Here is a 16,250-nt window from a genome sequence, read left to right on the forward strand (position 1 = left end):
AGCTGGCCTTCACCCCCGTGTAAAGAGTTTACGTAAACGTCCAGGTGGAATGGATACGATGGGCAACATATAGTTACAGCTGGCAGTCGTCGCTCGTTACGTGGTAGGGCGCCATTGAGCCGCCGATCTTGGTCGGCGGTGTTCTCGTTTGATCCCGTTGTATCCGAGAAGTTTGTATCATATCCTTTGGGATCTCGCAGACCTGTACGTAACGCGTTACGAGCAACGCCATTGTTTATCACTTCATACTTCTTTTCCTTCGAAAGAGTTCAACGTCTCTTTTTTTCTTTTCCTTTCTCGGGTACAGGAACAATAAAGATATTTTGGTCATTGTCTGATAGAGTAACAGCTGGCATCCATAACTTTGTAAATTTTTGTTTCTTTCTGGGAGACGGCGATGACCTAAGAAACGCGCGCAGGGAGTGGCACACGATGTTCACGCCTCTTGCTACGTGATTGGTTCTTTCAATTCCCTCTCGGCTGATGCTGGAATCTCATTGGCCGCGGAGCTTGGGGCCTCGTCAGCTGGGATGGCCGGGTACTCGCCATACCCTGCGCTTTTTAGACTCTCAACGACTACAGCGTTGACTTGAAAGGGATACTCCGGAATTTTCTTCATAGTTCCCGATGTGCCTGAAGATTTGGCTAAATACAAAGACAGACAACGCTGAAAACGTAACCCAAATATTGGGCCATAATATTTTTTTTGCGCAGTTATTTAATTCACAACTTTAATCCCCACCGCGTCTTCTTTCAAAATTTTTTTTTCAAAGTGACAGTTTTTGCTGGCAACAATGAAAAAAACAATGTCAGCGGGAGGCAGGGTTCACGCTTGGGACTGTATGCGGACCGCAAGTTTGTCTGCTTCTTGCACAGGGGTTGCGATAATGTCAGAACGCCGAGAAAGCTTGCGCTGCAGAACCCAGGGATCCTGGGTTCGAGCCCCACCCCTGCCCGTTTCGATCTGGATGAGCATCGTACCGGCGTGCGGTCGTGTATCACTACTGCGTGGTGCACGTTAAAGACCCCAGGCTAGCGGTTGTACCGCACTGGCTAAATTTGTCATCTACAGCTGGGAGACTCGTCGCCCCTGTGAGGCAGACCAAGTTCTAGGCTGTATAAACACACACACAACCCAATTTTTTTTTTTTTTCAGAACGCCGAGGTCTTATTAGCTGATTGAAAGAATAGTGGGTAGACCTCAAGCCCTTCAGCATTGAGGTCTAACCCACTATCGTTTTATTAAAAGCCAATCCTAGCGGGGCGTCGTTCTGACGTCAAGGAGCTCCTGTATAAGAAGCAGACGAATTGCTCCCCGCATAGACTTTGTTCCCAACTGATTACGGGCAGTTTCATGTGGTGTCAAATGAATGCCTTGGAAGTTGGCTCCAACGCAGCAGCACGAAAACGAATGCTCGGCATAGTCCATTTTTAGACTGCAGGCTTGACCTGCAAGCCTGGACGCCATGACGCTGAAAACCGCGGGTATATTTGAATTTTGGGTTCGGCATAATTTTTCACTTGCCAATTTCGCAAGAAGCATTTTGAATTTCGCGATACTAAATAGACCTATTGCTATATTACCCAAGCATCAAGGAGAATGCAGGGATTAGTGTTCCACGCGCCGCACGTGCTGGCCTCAGCAGTAGTAAATTTTCTAAAGCAAATACCTAAAACAAATGGTATCCTGCACGCGCATTCGTCAACGCTTTATTTTGGTTATTTACTTCGAACCTTTCATACGGGGAAAGCGTGCGCGTGTGGCGCGTGGAACACCGATCCCCGCATTCTCCTTGATGCTTGGGTAATATAGCGAATGGTCTATAGCGTACCGGAAAGGGTAAAGGCAAGTGATTCCTAAAATGTGGTTAGTTGAGGTAGCTCAGAAAATCCCCGGGTACTCCTTTAAACTCGATCAGCATTGCAATTCTGTTTCAAATTTGGAAAAAAAAAAAAAAAAAAAAAAAAAAACTGAACTAAAAAGAGGAATCACGTAATGCACAATTTTACGGTGAAACCAGGCTCATAGCTGATGACGCTGACCCCAGGGCTTCTAACAATTTCTAATCGTAAATCTAAAGAAAAAAAGTCGATATTTGTTTTTTTGATTTTTCAGTTATCTCCTTTCGCACTTTCGCCAGCATCTGTCTTTATAGATTTACTACAAAACATACCGGGTTGTTGTACGTACTGGATAAATTTCTGAGCAACTGGGACCTTTCGACTGACTTCTTGAAAACATTCAATGCAATATCTTCGTCGAACAGGTGAATAGAATAGATATATTCAGAGTTGATGGAGTTGTGTTTTCAAAGAGCTAAAATGGTAATGCTGAAAATAATTTGCTGTTTCGGCTCAACAACATGCACAAAAGCGTACAGTAGTTTATGACAAAAGAACGTGAGTACTTAATTTTTCAACCTCTCGTAAACAACTCCAATGCAAAAAAAAAAAGAAAAGTAAAAATAATGAAACGCGTTTTGACGTTTGGCATCAAGTTATCTTCAATAAAATCTTGAATGGTCGTTTATTTTATACAAGATTAGTAAAATTAACTGACACGCAAATGTGCACTGGCATAAATTATTTACTACGGTCACTTACGTTGTTCAGCAGCGATCGTCTTGGTCACAAGGACTGCTAGCACTAATAAATATGTCGGGAAAAACATAACGCGCCCTTCGGTATGCCTCGATTTGTTTTGTAGTGATCAACCTCGACCGGTGAAGATCTGCGGTCTGAGGAGCGACTAAGGTAAAACTGGTATTAACCAGCCCTTTTCAAGTTTATGAGTTTAGGTCCAGCGTCCACAGGCTATTTTTCAAATGGAGATGCCCGTCTCTCCGTCGCCTGCCATGCGGGACGCTACGGGCCTAGCCATGAGGGCTCAGCTAGGGACGAATGATCCTGATTACTTGCATGGCATGGTTTTCAGAAATGCAAACCGGACTCAAAAGAACAGTGCATGATATTGCTTTGCTTGCCTTTAACGCACAACAGACAGATGAAATATTGTCCTCGGAAGCTTCACCTTTTCGCATTGTTTTTATATTTAGGTTGTCGGTTATTTATTGTCTCCAACAATACCTGGTGAGCGTTCGAATTAATTGTCAAGGACGTAAACGTCGCAACGTTTGTTTTGAAAGCAGGAAAAAAGAAGAAAATAAGGGAAAGATGTATCACAAATAACTTAAATTTTCCGACACCGAAGAGATACACTACACGTAATTAATACTTATCAACTCACAACTTACATAAACGAAAAGAAAAAAAAAAAGCAAAAATAAGTTCTTATATTCCACACAGAGGACACCAAAGGCGGAAGTTTCCAAACCAAGCGGTAAGCGTTTGACCATAATATGAATGGTCCTCACGACGGTTTCCCAAATCTTGAGGTGATACAACCGACAACCTCGAAAGGACACATAGTAAGAGTAATATAAAAAGAGAAAAGTTCTGCTCAGTCGCGTCTGAACGGGAAAAGAGTCGTCACGATAGCTTAAGAAACGAATGGAATGGCTCACTATGTTCAAGCTCGAAGGTCCCATATGGTGACCAGCTTTTATGCGTGAAGTGGATACACTAACTCCGTTTCACTTTAAATGGACACTGGCAGGGCACTTATGCTTGCCAAGCTTTTTATTTGCATATGACATATGAGAGCCGAACTACCCAAAACACAATTTGCGGCTCGAAATTCGCTTGCTTTCCGCCCGAAAACCGCCGATCGAGAACTGGTCGGTTCGAGTCGCGCTGACTCTCTTTCCCGTGGCCACGTACCGTTCTCTATGGTTCAGACACAACCACCAAATGTGATACAAGTGATGGGTCATTGAAGGCACATACTCAATATTAAAAAAAAATAGAAAAAAAATGATACCCATTTCTGTGGCTTCTAAAAAGCTGAAAATCGGATGATTAAAAAGAAAAAAAAAAGTTTCACAGCCACGTGACTTCCGGCAACTCTCTCCTCCTCTATATTTCTTCTTCCTTTCAAGTCCAGTTTCGGTTTCGAGCAGTTACGCTTTTTGAATTTATTACAAATATACGTGACGCTGTAGCAAAATATTGATTGGGTAGTCTTCTGACAGCATCATAAATCGCATAGCAAAAATGAAAATAAAAATTGGGGGGGGGGGGGGGGTGGAGTTCAGTGTCCCCCTAAATCCGACCGCAGTCCACACTATGCGTTATCATGGAGCCAATCGAGCAGCACCAGAAGTGCACCGTCATGGCGCCCGTCGTCTTTGTGCGTTTAGCATCACCACCTAAACCAATCACACGTAAAATAGAAAAAGCGCAGGATCACACCGCACTCACTGCGCGTGATTGGTTCAGTCGATGATAGCAGACTCACAAAGACTATTCGAAGCGCAAGTTCGTCTGCTTCTTTTGCAGGGTTGTGGTGACGTCAGAACGCCGAGCTCTGATTGGCTCTGATTTAAGGATAGTGAGTAGACCTCAGGGCAGCTAGCATTGACGTCTACCTACTATCCTTCAATCAGAGCCAATCAGAGCCCGGCGTCTTCTGACGTCATCACAACCCTGCAAAAGAAGCAGACGAACTTGTGATCCTCATAAGAATGGTGCTTGGAACGCGTCTCCCACCGGTGCCTTTACCGCGTCCAAAAAAAGTGGTCCCTCGATTTTCGACCGATGACGTCATAGAGATGTCACGCTGTCGCCGGTCGCGATCCTGGCGGCGTCCCAGCCAGCAAAGGTGAATGTGGCAGCTGCAAATCGCTCTCCTCCAGTGTGGCTGTCCACGGAAGCTTCGGCAGCCACAAGTTGGGACGCCGTGACGACAGCGACACTCGCGTTCGCTCGTGCTATTTGCAACCTACTCGTTAGCATTTCTACGACCCAATTGCCAGGATCGCGATCGTGCTACAGCATGACACTTCGGCTTCTGTGATGTGTTTTGATGCTCTTTTCGGGACCACTTCTAATGTATGGGCAGCGTAGGACGCTAAGCACACGTTGCGATGGCTTCATGGGATCGGGGAGTTTGCTGCGGTCGAACTTGATGTAAAACAAAATATAAAACGTTATATTTACTAAATAACCCATTCAGGCATTAGGTCAATCTAAGAGCATTTCAGTGTCGAAGAAAGCTGCTAGCAGTGCAAAGATTAATCCGTGGGACCATGGTCGGAAAATAACAGCAGCCAGCTCCAGAAAGCCTAGTGTAACGAATCGCCGCGTCTTGTTCTACTGAACGCCTAGCTTTCGGAGAGGCGTTTGGTGATCCACAGTGAGGTCAGCGGTGAAGTCCGGGAACTAACACTTAAGAGCCGGAGGACGTCCTCGCATTTATAAAAATGGACTCACTACTCCAACTATACTTATCCACAATCAGCCGCTAACAAAGCACTCTGGTTTGTTGACCATGCGTAAATCTGTTATTTCTTTTTTGGAAAGGTCCCACCATTTAATGTAATCGTAGATGGCAAAAGGTAGTTTGGTTAGCTTCGATTCTGCGCAATAAAAACAGGTTGGAACGAAATTTTGGATTTATAGAAAGCACTGCGGGGTAAAGAAACAATAGCTAAGAAGAGCGTTGCTTGTCTTTTAATTTCTAAATTACTTTTATAGTTTAGTAATACCGCACCTCGTTTTCATCTAAAAATTCACGCTTATTTTTTTACCTTTGATTTTTTTTTTTTTAGAAGTTACCGCTCCTCCCGTCTCAGCAGAGCCAAGATATCTAGATTGGTGATACCGCGCGCAATAAACAAGGACAGAAGAAAAGCTGTTGACTAAGCAAGCGTTGAAGTTCAACTAAACATATATGGAAACTACGCCCAACAAAGAAAACAACCGCACCATAAAAGCGTCAGCATGATTATGGTGTAAGAATGAACGAACTCGACTGCATCGCCGCTTTGATTTATCGAGAGAGGGGTACCAGCGTTTGTATTCCAAGTCTGGTAAGAAATTTCACAATGTAAAACGAAGAGCAGGAATCGGCGAGGCGAGGGCGTCAGAACTGAAACTTTCTTTGCACGTGTATAACAGTTCAATGGACGTTTTTTAAGAACACTTCTGCGCACGCGCGCCGTCTGCATGCAGTGGCGAAAGCACGAACTAAAGTTGACGCTAGGAGGGCGAATAGACCGATCTCACGAGGAGTTGCGCGACGCCACCGCTGCCGCGGTGCATACTGGTACCTGTAGTTCTCCCCAGTTTTCCGGCCGCATCGGCGCGCATTGTACGCCCGGCGTTTGGAAATTTTCGGGTTAGCACGAGACTTTTAGCCAGGTGTTGACTCACGGTTTTCAATCGGTGGCTTCACATGTTGTATGCCACGGAGCTATAATAACAGCACCAGGCAAAAAGGCCTCGGATATTATGTCTTCCCGCAAGAAAGAAGCATGGCAAAGAAAGGTCGACAGAGGCGGACAGAGCGGCAGGAAAAATAGCGTTTTACGATTTGTTTCGCAATTTGCTTCATAATTTATATCCAATTATTGCACATCAGCTAAAATATGTAAGATTACAGGGCACGAGACATACAGCGTGTGGAAGTGTTCCGTAAGCTGGAATCTCTCTGACCATTTGCTCCGTAGCGGCCTATTCGTTGGTCTATCTCAAATAGGACCTCCGCACTGCTTTGCGGAGGCCGTTTTTAATACACTTCTCACTCGGTGTATTTTGGTGGTTATAACTGGTATTGCGACGACATGTTTCAAGCACAACTGTGCTTCAAAAGATCAGGACAATCACTAAAAAAGAGCAGCGATTCCCGATATGTACCACTTGATAGAAAACAAAATTTTTTTCGGAAGCAGCCTTCAGATTTTTTTTTTCCATACCTACGCGAAAAGATTACATAATGCAATTTAGAACTGCGACACGTACTTACCGCCAAAAATGTAACAAACGAACCTCATCCATTTTGTGGTGGTCTATTAAGCTGGTGTTACTGATCCATTCTGCATTAGCACCCGTCGAGACCGCAGAAACAAGCTTCCCCCGTCGGGCGACTGTTAGCGTTCGGATCTTGCGCAAGCAAAATAAAACTGAATAGAAACTTTGCACGAAAAATCATCTCCACCCCAAGCCTTCAGGTATCTGGCATGGTTGCTTCTTTTTGATAGATGCCAATTATTACGGCGCGTCAGGCATGGCCTTTCTGTATATCAGTTTTTTGTGTGCAGGCTTCTCCCGCTGTTCATCTGTACTCTGTCGCACAAGCTGTCAACCAGAATGAAAAAACTTCTAAAAAACTATCGCTGACCGAGAAAGTCTATTTAGCTTCTCTTAGTTGATGGCTGATTAAACGTTATGCACAAGACTGAGCACCGCCAAGCTCAGTTTTTCATCACATTTAATGCTGTTCCGTGGTGCTATACACCGAGCCGATTGTCCCTCGAATTTTCTTGTTCTTTGCTATTGCACTAGGTGTTCACTTGTTTGCAAGGTAATTGAGACGTCCGAGAAGTCGGAATGCTCGAGTAGTGGCGCCGTTCTTTTTTTTGTTTTGTTTTTTCCGCGACCGCAGTGGGATTACCCCGTGAACGGCAGTGGGCTTAGGCGTTCACGAAGACGAAGAAGCAGACGACGACGAAGCAGACGACAAAGCGATTCTAAAGCGATAAGACGACTGAAACTGCTTTCCTGCACTTGCTGAGGAAAGTAAGGCATCACAAACAAGAGAATCTTACGAAGTAAAAACATAAAAGAGAATCAAGGTGATACCGGGGCGTGCCAAATGATAATCTATGATGATGTACGTACTCGCAGCCGTATGTAGCCGGAGAGCCGGGAAGGCATGACTACAAGTTGCATGGCGGCGGCACCAGTTCCGGAATGCGCGCGCCTGCGCAGTTCGCTTGGTGACATCGGTCTATTGCGCTATCTCTCTCGCCACCTATGATACTTTTGTCAAGGTAGAGGCAGGAAAAGCTGCGCAACTCTCCCCTTCTTTGCGTCAATAGAACTTGTCGCTTTTGCCGCTGAGTGCCATTTTGGCGTGAAAAAAATATCCATTATCACGCTAACTTCTTCTTCTTCGCAGATGAGATTTAATTGCAACACGAATCAATTTCGTTTCGTCTTCCTTTGCGAGCGCTATACACGCGTAATAGCTGAATAAAGGTTTTTAGAAGGCCACCAGAAACGCCTCTTGATTTGCAGATAACTGGCGCCGGATATTTTCGGCAAAGGAAAACTGTCGCCGTCTGTCTTGTTATTCCGTTCCAACAAAACAAACGACTTACAGACATGGCTTGCGGACATGACGAGTAGACGTAATCAAACATTTTTCTCGCAGCGGTTAGAAAAAAGTAAATTTTAAGTTATAAAGAAGCGGCGCTTCTTAAAGAGGCACTGACACGGGGAAAAAAAAAAGCCTAGATGGGACACGTATAAAAAAAAAAATTCACGTTGAACAAAACATAAAAAAATTATTTACGCTGCTAGACACGATTTAGGCGGAGAAAGTGAAAGTAGAAGCCCGCTAAACCCCGCTTCGTGCTGCTTACACCGTGCTTACATCTCTCATTGGCTGGAGAGATGACTGACGTGTGAAATGTGGGCTGTGTAATGATTGCTCCGTGCTGTAATAGTATTTCAATCAAGAATATTTTTATGTTTAAAAAAAAATCTAGTTAGAGTCAATATTGTTTTTAAAAATATCCTGAGATCGCCTTTTTCACTTTGGTTTGAATTCGTTTGAAATAACAACAAACATGGCTGGCAGCGTTGACAAGGAGCGTAGCTCCTTGAGCTCGTGTGTTTTTGTGAGCGCGAGTCGCTTAAGGGGTATTCACACGCGCGCGCGCGTATCACGAGATGAAAACGCGAGGCTTTAGCACATCACTAAGCCCGACGTTTTCGTCGTGGGATGCGCGTGCCGGGGAGAAATCCCCGGGATTTCTCCCTCGTGTGAATACCCGTTTAGCGTTCACCCAGGTGTTTAGAGGAACATCTCTTCAATCGACGTATTTTGCAGCAAACAACTGTCGCAAGTGTATACGCGCCTTCGGAAACTCTGTGCGGGTGCTTGTTTTCGTAGTGGGACTGTCCTAAGCGTAGCGTCCCACGTCAACTAGTTTGCTTAATCTGGCTTGATTTGTTCGTTTGCCCGTGTTGATGCTAAATAAAGATGTTGGTTCCCGTAAAAGCGGCCCTACAGCTTTGTGAATTGTGCGACTGTCATGATTGCGACCGTGGTTTCAATACCGAGAAGATAGCTATAGAGGTAAAATTTGCGAGCCATTTTGCTGGAGGCAATCGGGAGTTCGCCTCGCATCAAGTTTGCCCAGATATGTTTACGTCATTTCGCTTCGGAAGGCAGGTAGCTATCAGACTTTGCAGCGCACCTGGTTTGCCAAAGGGAACGAATATCTTTTAGGTCGCGTTTTAATTGTCCGTCATGACTCTCGCCCACCTTGTTCGCGGACGGTATGCAGGTAAACAGACCAGAAAAATGAAAGCCGTTTACAACTCCCTGTAACGCCGTATTAGAGCGCAGCTCGTGAGGAGGAGGAGGGGAGGTACGGAGAGGAGAAAATGCCCCTCCTCCTCTCCGTACCCCCCCCTTCTCCTCTCCTGCTCGCCTCCCATTTAACGGGAAATTTTCGCTACATTTGCTGTTTAGCGGGGAATTTTTTCCGCTAGCGCGAAATATTTTCTGCTATATTTAGCGAGGAAGTGTTTTTGCTAAATTTAGCGGGAAATGTTTTTCCGCTAAAGTTAGTGGGGAATTTTTTCCGCTAAAATTAGCGGGGAATTTTTTCCGCTAAATTTAGCGGGAAATTTTCTTCCGCTAAATTTAGCGGGCAATATTTTTCGGTAAATTTAGCGGGAAATTTTTTTCGGTAAATTTAGCGAAAAATTTTGCTTTAAAATTTTAAAATTTTAAAATAAAATACGTGTCCCATCTAAGCTCCTTAACATTTTCTTTTTATTTCAGTGTCTCTAGCTGAACTACGAATCCAAGTCGACGAAGAACAAAACATCATCACCATTAGCACATCACGTGAGGAAGCTGCAAGAGCACTTTCCACGGTCACCCAAATTGACATCCAAGGAAAAAAGTATGGAATTAACCTTTACGGGCTCTCGCCACACGACTCCTGTAAAGGCGTCATTCATGAAATTCCAGCTCACCACACCTCAAAGGACATCCTCAAAAGCCTTTGGCTGCCAGGATACGAATTCATCGCATGTAGGAGACTCGGAAAGACCTAACTCTGTAGCAATCACGGTACTCGGAACGAAGGTACCGTTTTACATATATTACAGGGGAGCCGAAATTCGCTGCTACATTTACAAAAAAACGGTTCCATACTGCCACACGTGCCACAAGCTAGGACATCGCGCGGACGTGTGTCCCACCCCAACCGTGGTGACTTGTGACAAGTGCGGAACACAGAATCCCCAACAAGAACACTCATGCAATCCTGCATGTGCTTTGTGTCAAGGCAGCCACCTGACTGCTTCTAAGGACTGCAAGCAACGGTACAAAGAGCCCTGCATTCTCAGAAAAAAGAAATGGGAGAAAGAGAACAATCAACAACAGTACGAAGATACCACCCGAAGACCTAGGAGCAGAGGGAGACACGACGACGACCACTACAGGCCCCGTTCCAGATCCCAATCTTTCCCGCGCCTCCGCGGCGGCACTAGCCGGAGCCACTCGAGGCCCAGGGTGTCTGTGGATCGGAGGGACTGCGACTCGGGCCGGGCTCGCTCGGGACCCGGTGCATCTGCGGACCGGGACGTCAGAGCAGAAAACTACGCAGAATGCACTGTCAACCAGGTGAACTGGGCTGAAGTTCTTTCCTCCAGTGCTCCACTCCCCAACGCACCTTGTAGGGAATGTCAGGCACTGCAACAGGAAATTAAGACATTACGAAGCGAACTACAAGCCATAAAGACTTTACTGACAGCACCAAACTCCAAGCCCAGAAAGACCGGAAACACCAGCCAATGAGAAAAAACGGAAACTGCAGTCAATTTCCACAGAGGATGTACCCTCTCCAAGCCCAAACGCACAAGGGAGGTCTCAATACGTAACCAAAGTCGAGCTCCAACAAACTCTAAGTCTCTTTGCTAGCCAAATGAACGAGCAATTCGCCAGCCTAACTGCACAACTCACACAAATTTCCACGCAGCAACAACAGACTTTCACAATATTACAGGTCCGAATGGACAAAATTGAAACTAGCCAACAGACAACAATCCCCGGTCGCCTAAGCAGGAATGAGAAACCTTACCAGCGCACTGAACTAGTTCCAGTAATTCAAGACATAGAACATGCAGCTAGCAATGACTAAACCAACTCAGCAATGCTTAGATACGCTCCGCATCTGGCAATGGAATTGCAGAGGATACAAACATAAACAAGGAACCTTACAACAATACATCACCTCAATCGACCAACGGCCACATATTATCACCCTCCAAGAAACTAACGCCTTAGCTAGATTGCCCGGCTATACTACACATACAACACACGAAGGACGCGACGTCTGCACCTTAATCAGGAAAGACATCGTTGCGATTCAACATACTCTCCCAGCATCCGAGCACGACCACATCTTTACAGAGTTGGTTCCCCCCAAAACCTCTAAAGGCCACAACTGTTTTATACTCAATATCTACTGCCGCCCGAAAAACCGACACAGTGAACTGGCCACACTGCTCCACCAGGCCACAAAAAAAGCGGGGGCCAGTCGCCTCCTCATTGCAGGCGACTTTAATGCAGCACACCCTGCCTGGGGGTACCCCTACTATAACAAACGGAGCAAAGAACTAATGGAATGCATCGACAACGAAACGCTCACGCTCCTCATCGACCCGGCCAAACCAACCAGAGAGGAAACAGCGTTTCGCGAGACACCTGCCCCGACCTCACTCTTGCCAAGAATGCCCCCCACACTTCATGGATGAACTTGGAAGAAAACTTTTCGAGCGACCACATGCTCGTCGAGACCGAAATACAAGGGACCACCTATCGAAGGCAACTTGGCGAAGCCCGAATCACAGATTGGCAAACTTTAAGGAAAAACCGGGAAACCGCTCCAGATGATCCCATCATGAATATAGAGCTCTGGGTAAAAGAACTGAGCCGTGATGTCCAACGCCACACTAGAACTCTTCAAACCACAACGCAAATCCCGGCCATAGACAATTATCTTCTACACCTGTGGGAAGCCCGGCGCAGCCTCACGAAGAGGTGGAGAAAACAAAAGCTCAACCGTAAACTGAAACTCAGAATAACCAAATTAGCTGCAGAGGCAGATGTGTATGCAGCGGTACTCTGCCGACAAAACTGGCTTGGCCAATGCGATGACCTCAGAGGCACTCTGAGCCTTACAAAAACCTGGAACCTGCTCAGGTACCTAATAGACCCGATGCAAAGCAGAGGAGAAACCAACAAAACCCTCTAAAGGATACTACACCAATATCCAGGCACTACAGAAGATCTCTTCAAAGTCCTTCAAGCCAAATACATAGCCAGCACACAACCCCTCCAGCCAACACCCTACACCGGCCCACATAACTTACCGCTGGACCAGCCTTTCATTGAGGCAGAGTTCAGAGCAGCGTTAACAAAAATTAGGAAAAACACTTCCCCGGGCATGGATCAAATCACCAACAGCGCCCTTGCGAACCTTGACGACAAACCAGTCACTTTGCTCACGGCATACATGAATCAATGCTGGGAAAAGGGCAGCATACCTCCAGCGTAGAAAGCAGCAGAGATCAGACTGATCCCCAAGCCTGGCAAGGAGCCAAGCATAGAGAACCTCAGACCGATCTCTCTTACCTCTTGCGTCGGCAAACTGATGGAACATATGGTCCTAAACAGACTCCAAAATTACTTAGAGGATTCCCAACTCATGCCGCACACAATGTTTGGATTCCGTCCTCACCTCTCAACACAAGACATACTACTTCAGCTGAGAGAGGACATCCTTAGCCAATCCAGCAAGCACACACCGAAGGCCATCCTTGCCCTCGACCTCAAGGGTGCTTTCGACAACGTTAACCACGAAACAATCCTCCAGAATCTTAATAACCTTGGATGTGGAGAACGGATGTATTCATATATCCGTGACTTCCTCACAGATCGAACAGCGGTCATCAAGATTGAAGATAAAAGATCACAGCCCATCAACATTGGAAGCAAAGGAATGCCACAGGAAGCAGTACTCTCTCCGCTTCTCTTTAACATAGCCCTTATCAACCTCCCAAAAGAGCTGAATCAAATACCGGGACTGCACCATGGACTCTACGCGGATGACATTACAATTTGGATAAGAGAGGGATCTGAGGGAGAGATGCAAGACAAACTACAACAGGCCACCGACATCGTCCGAACATACGCCGAGAGCTGCGGACTGAAGTGCGCACCACAGAAGTCGGAACTTCTTCTTGTGCGGAAAAGGTCCCACCTTAAAAACACCGCTGCATCCATCGAGATAGAACTGGACGGGGTCTGCATCAGGCCCTCCCCCTCCATCAAAGTTCTAGGCATGACCTCACAGGAAGACTGCAGCAACAACCAAATGGTACGAAAACTAGATACCACAGTGGGTCAGATCACTCACATGATAAGGCGCATCACTAACAAGAAGCACGGAATGAAAGAACAAGATACTTTACGCCTCGTGCAAGCCTTTGTCATTTCCAGGATAACTTATGCCACACCGTACGCGACGCTCAAGTCATGCGAACACAAGAAATTAGACGTGCTAATCAGGAAATCATACAAACAAGCATTAGGCCTACCGCCCAACACATCCAACGAGAAGCTGCTAGCCCTGGGACTACACAACACCTTGGACGAACTCATAGAAGCCCATCTCACGTCCCAACAACAAAGGCTTGCAATCACCCAAACCGGTCGCAAACTCCTACATCACCTTGGGTACCCGCCCCGGCAACCCGAAACCTCCACAGAAGATATCCCCAAGGAAATTAGAAGAAACATGGAAGTAGCCCCAATCCCTCGCAACATGCACCCAGAACATCATGAGGCACGGAGAACAGCCAGAGTTCGATGGCTGGAGAAAATATACGGCCAAAATGACGAAACACTCTACACTGACGCGGCCGACTATGCTCAGGGACCCGCTATGACAGCGGTTGTCACTAACTCCTCGAAGATCCTCACAAGCCTCAGACTTAGACAGGCTACTACGCTACATGCGGAAGAGGTGGCCATCGCTCTCGCTGTCGCCCAAACCCCAGCCACAACAATTATCACAGATTCACAATCTGCCTGCAGAACCTACGCGAACGGAAGAATCTCTAGAACCGCCTTGAAAATTCTACTTTAAGCACCCCCCACAAGAACCGTGACTATCGTTTGGACACCTGCGCACTCGACCCTCCGTGGAAACCTCGCTGCTCATGCGAGCGCCCGAGAACTAGCCGGCCGGGCTCCACAAGAGGACCAGAAGTGGGTCAGCCAACCACTTGGCAACATTCAGAGACATCACACAACACTATAAACTTTCCCGGCTTACCTACCCGCCGAGCCACAAATCAACTACGAAAGAACAAGAAACAATGCTCAGGCAATTACAGACTAACACCTTTCCCCACCCTACAAGACTCCACGCCATTTTCCCAAACCTACACAAACCAAACTGTCCCCATTGTAACGAACCATCCACACTCTACCACATGATCTGGGCCTGTCAACGCAATAAGGATATCACAGCAATACCCCATCCAACCATCGAGCAGTGGGAGGAAGAGCTGTGCAGCTCTGACCCGGACCGACAGCTACGGCTGATCGAGAGGGCTAGGACGGCAGCGAGGTCCATTGGAGTCCTGGACTGAGGATTCCACTCACGGCGCTCAATTTTTTTTCCTTATTGAATAAAGTTTTTCCTCCTCCTCCTCCTCAGTGTCTCTTTAAGGTTGCTCATGTTGCTAAGTATTTAACTTTGTTGTGCCCGAAGACAAAGAAATACATAAGGTTGGGTTCGATTTGAATAGCGCAGCGCCATCTGAGCTTGAACACCGCAAAGAGGTCCGGCCTATCCTTGGCACTGTGAAAGACATGATTAACGCAGCGATATTCCACTCGAACCACTATTCCCCGATTACGAGACGGAATGTCCAACGAGCCTGAATGTCCAACGAGACGAAAGATCCAATAATGGATATTCAGGCACGTTGGACATTCAGGCTCGTTGGACATTCCGCCTCAGATGGATCTTCCGTCTCGTTGGACATTCAGGCTCGTTGGACATTCCGTCTCGGTTGGATCTTTCGTCTCGATGGACATTCAGGCTCGTTGGACATTCCGTCTCGGTTGGATCTTTCGTCTCGTTGGACATTCAAGCACGTTGGACATTCCGTCTCGCCTGTCACGTGCTAGAATAATTTGCCCTCTTAAATGTACAGACTTGTGTGTATATTTAGTGCGCGTCCCTGCAGGCATTGCCGTTGTTACATCATACTAAAATGTCGTGCCACAAAAGCCGACGTTGACGGACCGACAAAGAAACAGAGCAGACACAAATATTATAATTTCATCTATAGGAAGGCTTGATGGTTAGTTAGCTGAGTGCCGATGCGCAGCTATGTACCAATCGGTTAAAGGTGTCGATATTACGACGCCAAACGCTCCTTTGATATTAACAGTTCAAATGTTTGGAATATTCCGATGACATAGATCAGCCAATTTGAAATATATAATAGAAATGCAATGTACGGGTGTTCTAGTGGATCGCAATTGGGGGACGTCTATAAAAGCCGCGCTTCAGATCCCAGGAATTTCTAGTTCAGTCCTCACCCCTGCCCGTTTCGATCTATAGATGAGCTACATACGGAGATCCGCATTGCAAACACACGACCGCCCGCCAGCGCCACTGACTATGTGCAGAGTCAATATTTAATTTTTTTTTTAAAGGAGCTTTGGGAGCTGTGGGTGCGAGGCATCAAGGGTTTCCACAAGCGTAATTTCCCACTGATAAAAAAATATAGATATATATTTTTTAAAAATAAAATCTACATCTAACGCGCCTGTAAATGCATGGGGGCGGTGGCTGGTGTGACCCGACAATTCCTGAGTAAATGCGGAACAATTGTGTGAGAGAAATTTTTATTTTTGTTCGTTTATCTTTGGAACAGACAACTACTTACTGTACACTTCAGTCGTCAGTAGTTTACATACGCATCCATTCCCTACCAATAGGTTTGTATGTCAGTGAGTAGAGCGATAATACTAGTATCACACAGTACGGAACTTCTGTTTCCTTTTTTTTTTTGTTTGCATG

General features: G+C 46.2%; 1 protein-coding gene across 1 annotated transcript in view; it reads right to left on the minus strand.

Annotated features, from left to right (window-relative positions):
• The window catches only part of LOC120838118 (trypsin-1-like), a 41,652-nt gene extending 29,057 nt beyond the window's left edge, over positions 1-12,595 (minus strand). The window contains exon 1 of the mRNA XM_042288249.1: positions 12,520-12,595. Within this exon, the coding sequence (XP_042144183.1) occupies positions 12,520-12,595 (76 nt within the window). The remainder of the gene's footprint in view (positions 1-12,519) is intronic.
• Between the last annotated feature and the right edge of the window lie 3,655 nt (positions 12,596-16,250).

The sequence above is a fragment of the Ixodes scapularis genome, unplaced genomic scaffold, assembly GCF_016920785.2.
Source record: "Ixodes scapularis isolate PalLabHiFi unplaced genomic scaffold, ASM1692078v2 ptg001354l_1__unscaffolded, whole genome shotgun sequence".
Classification (NCBI taxonomy): Eukaryota; Metazoa; Arthropoda; class Arachnida; order Ixodida; family Ixodidae; genus Ixodes; species Ixodes scapularis.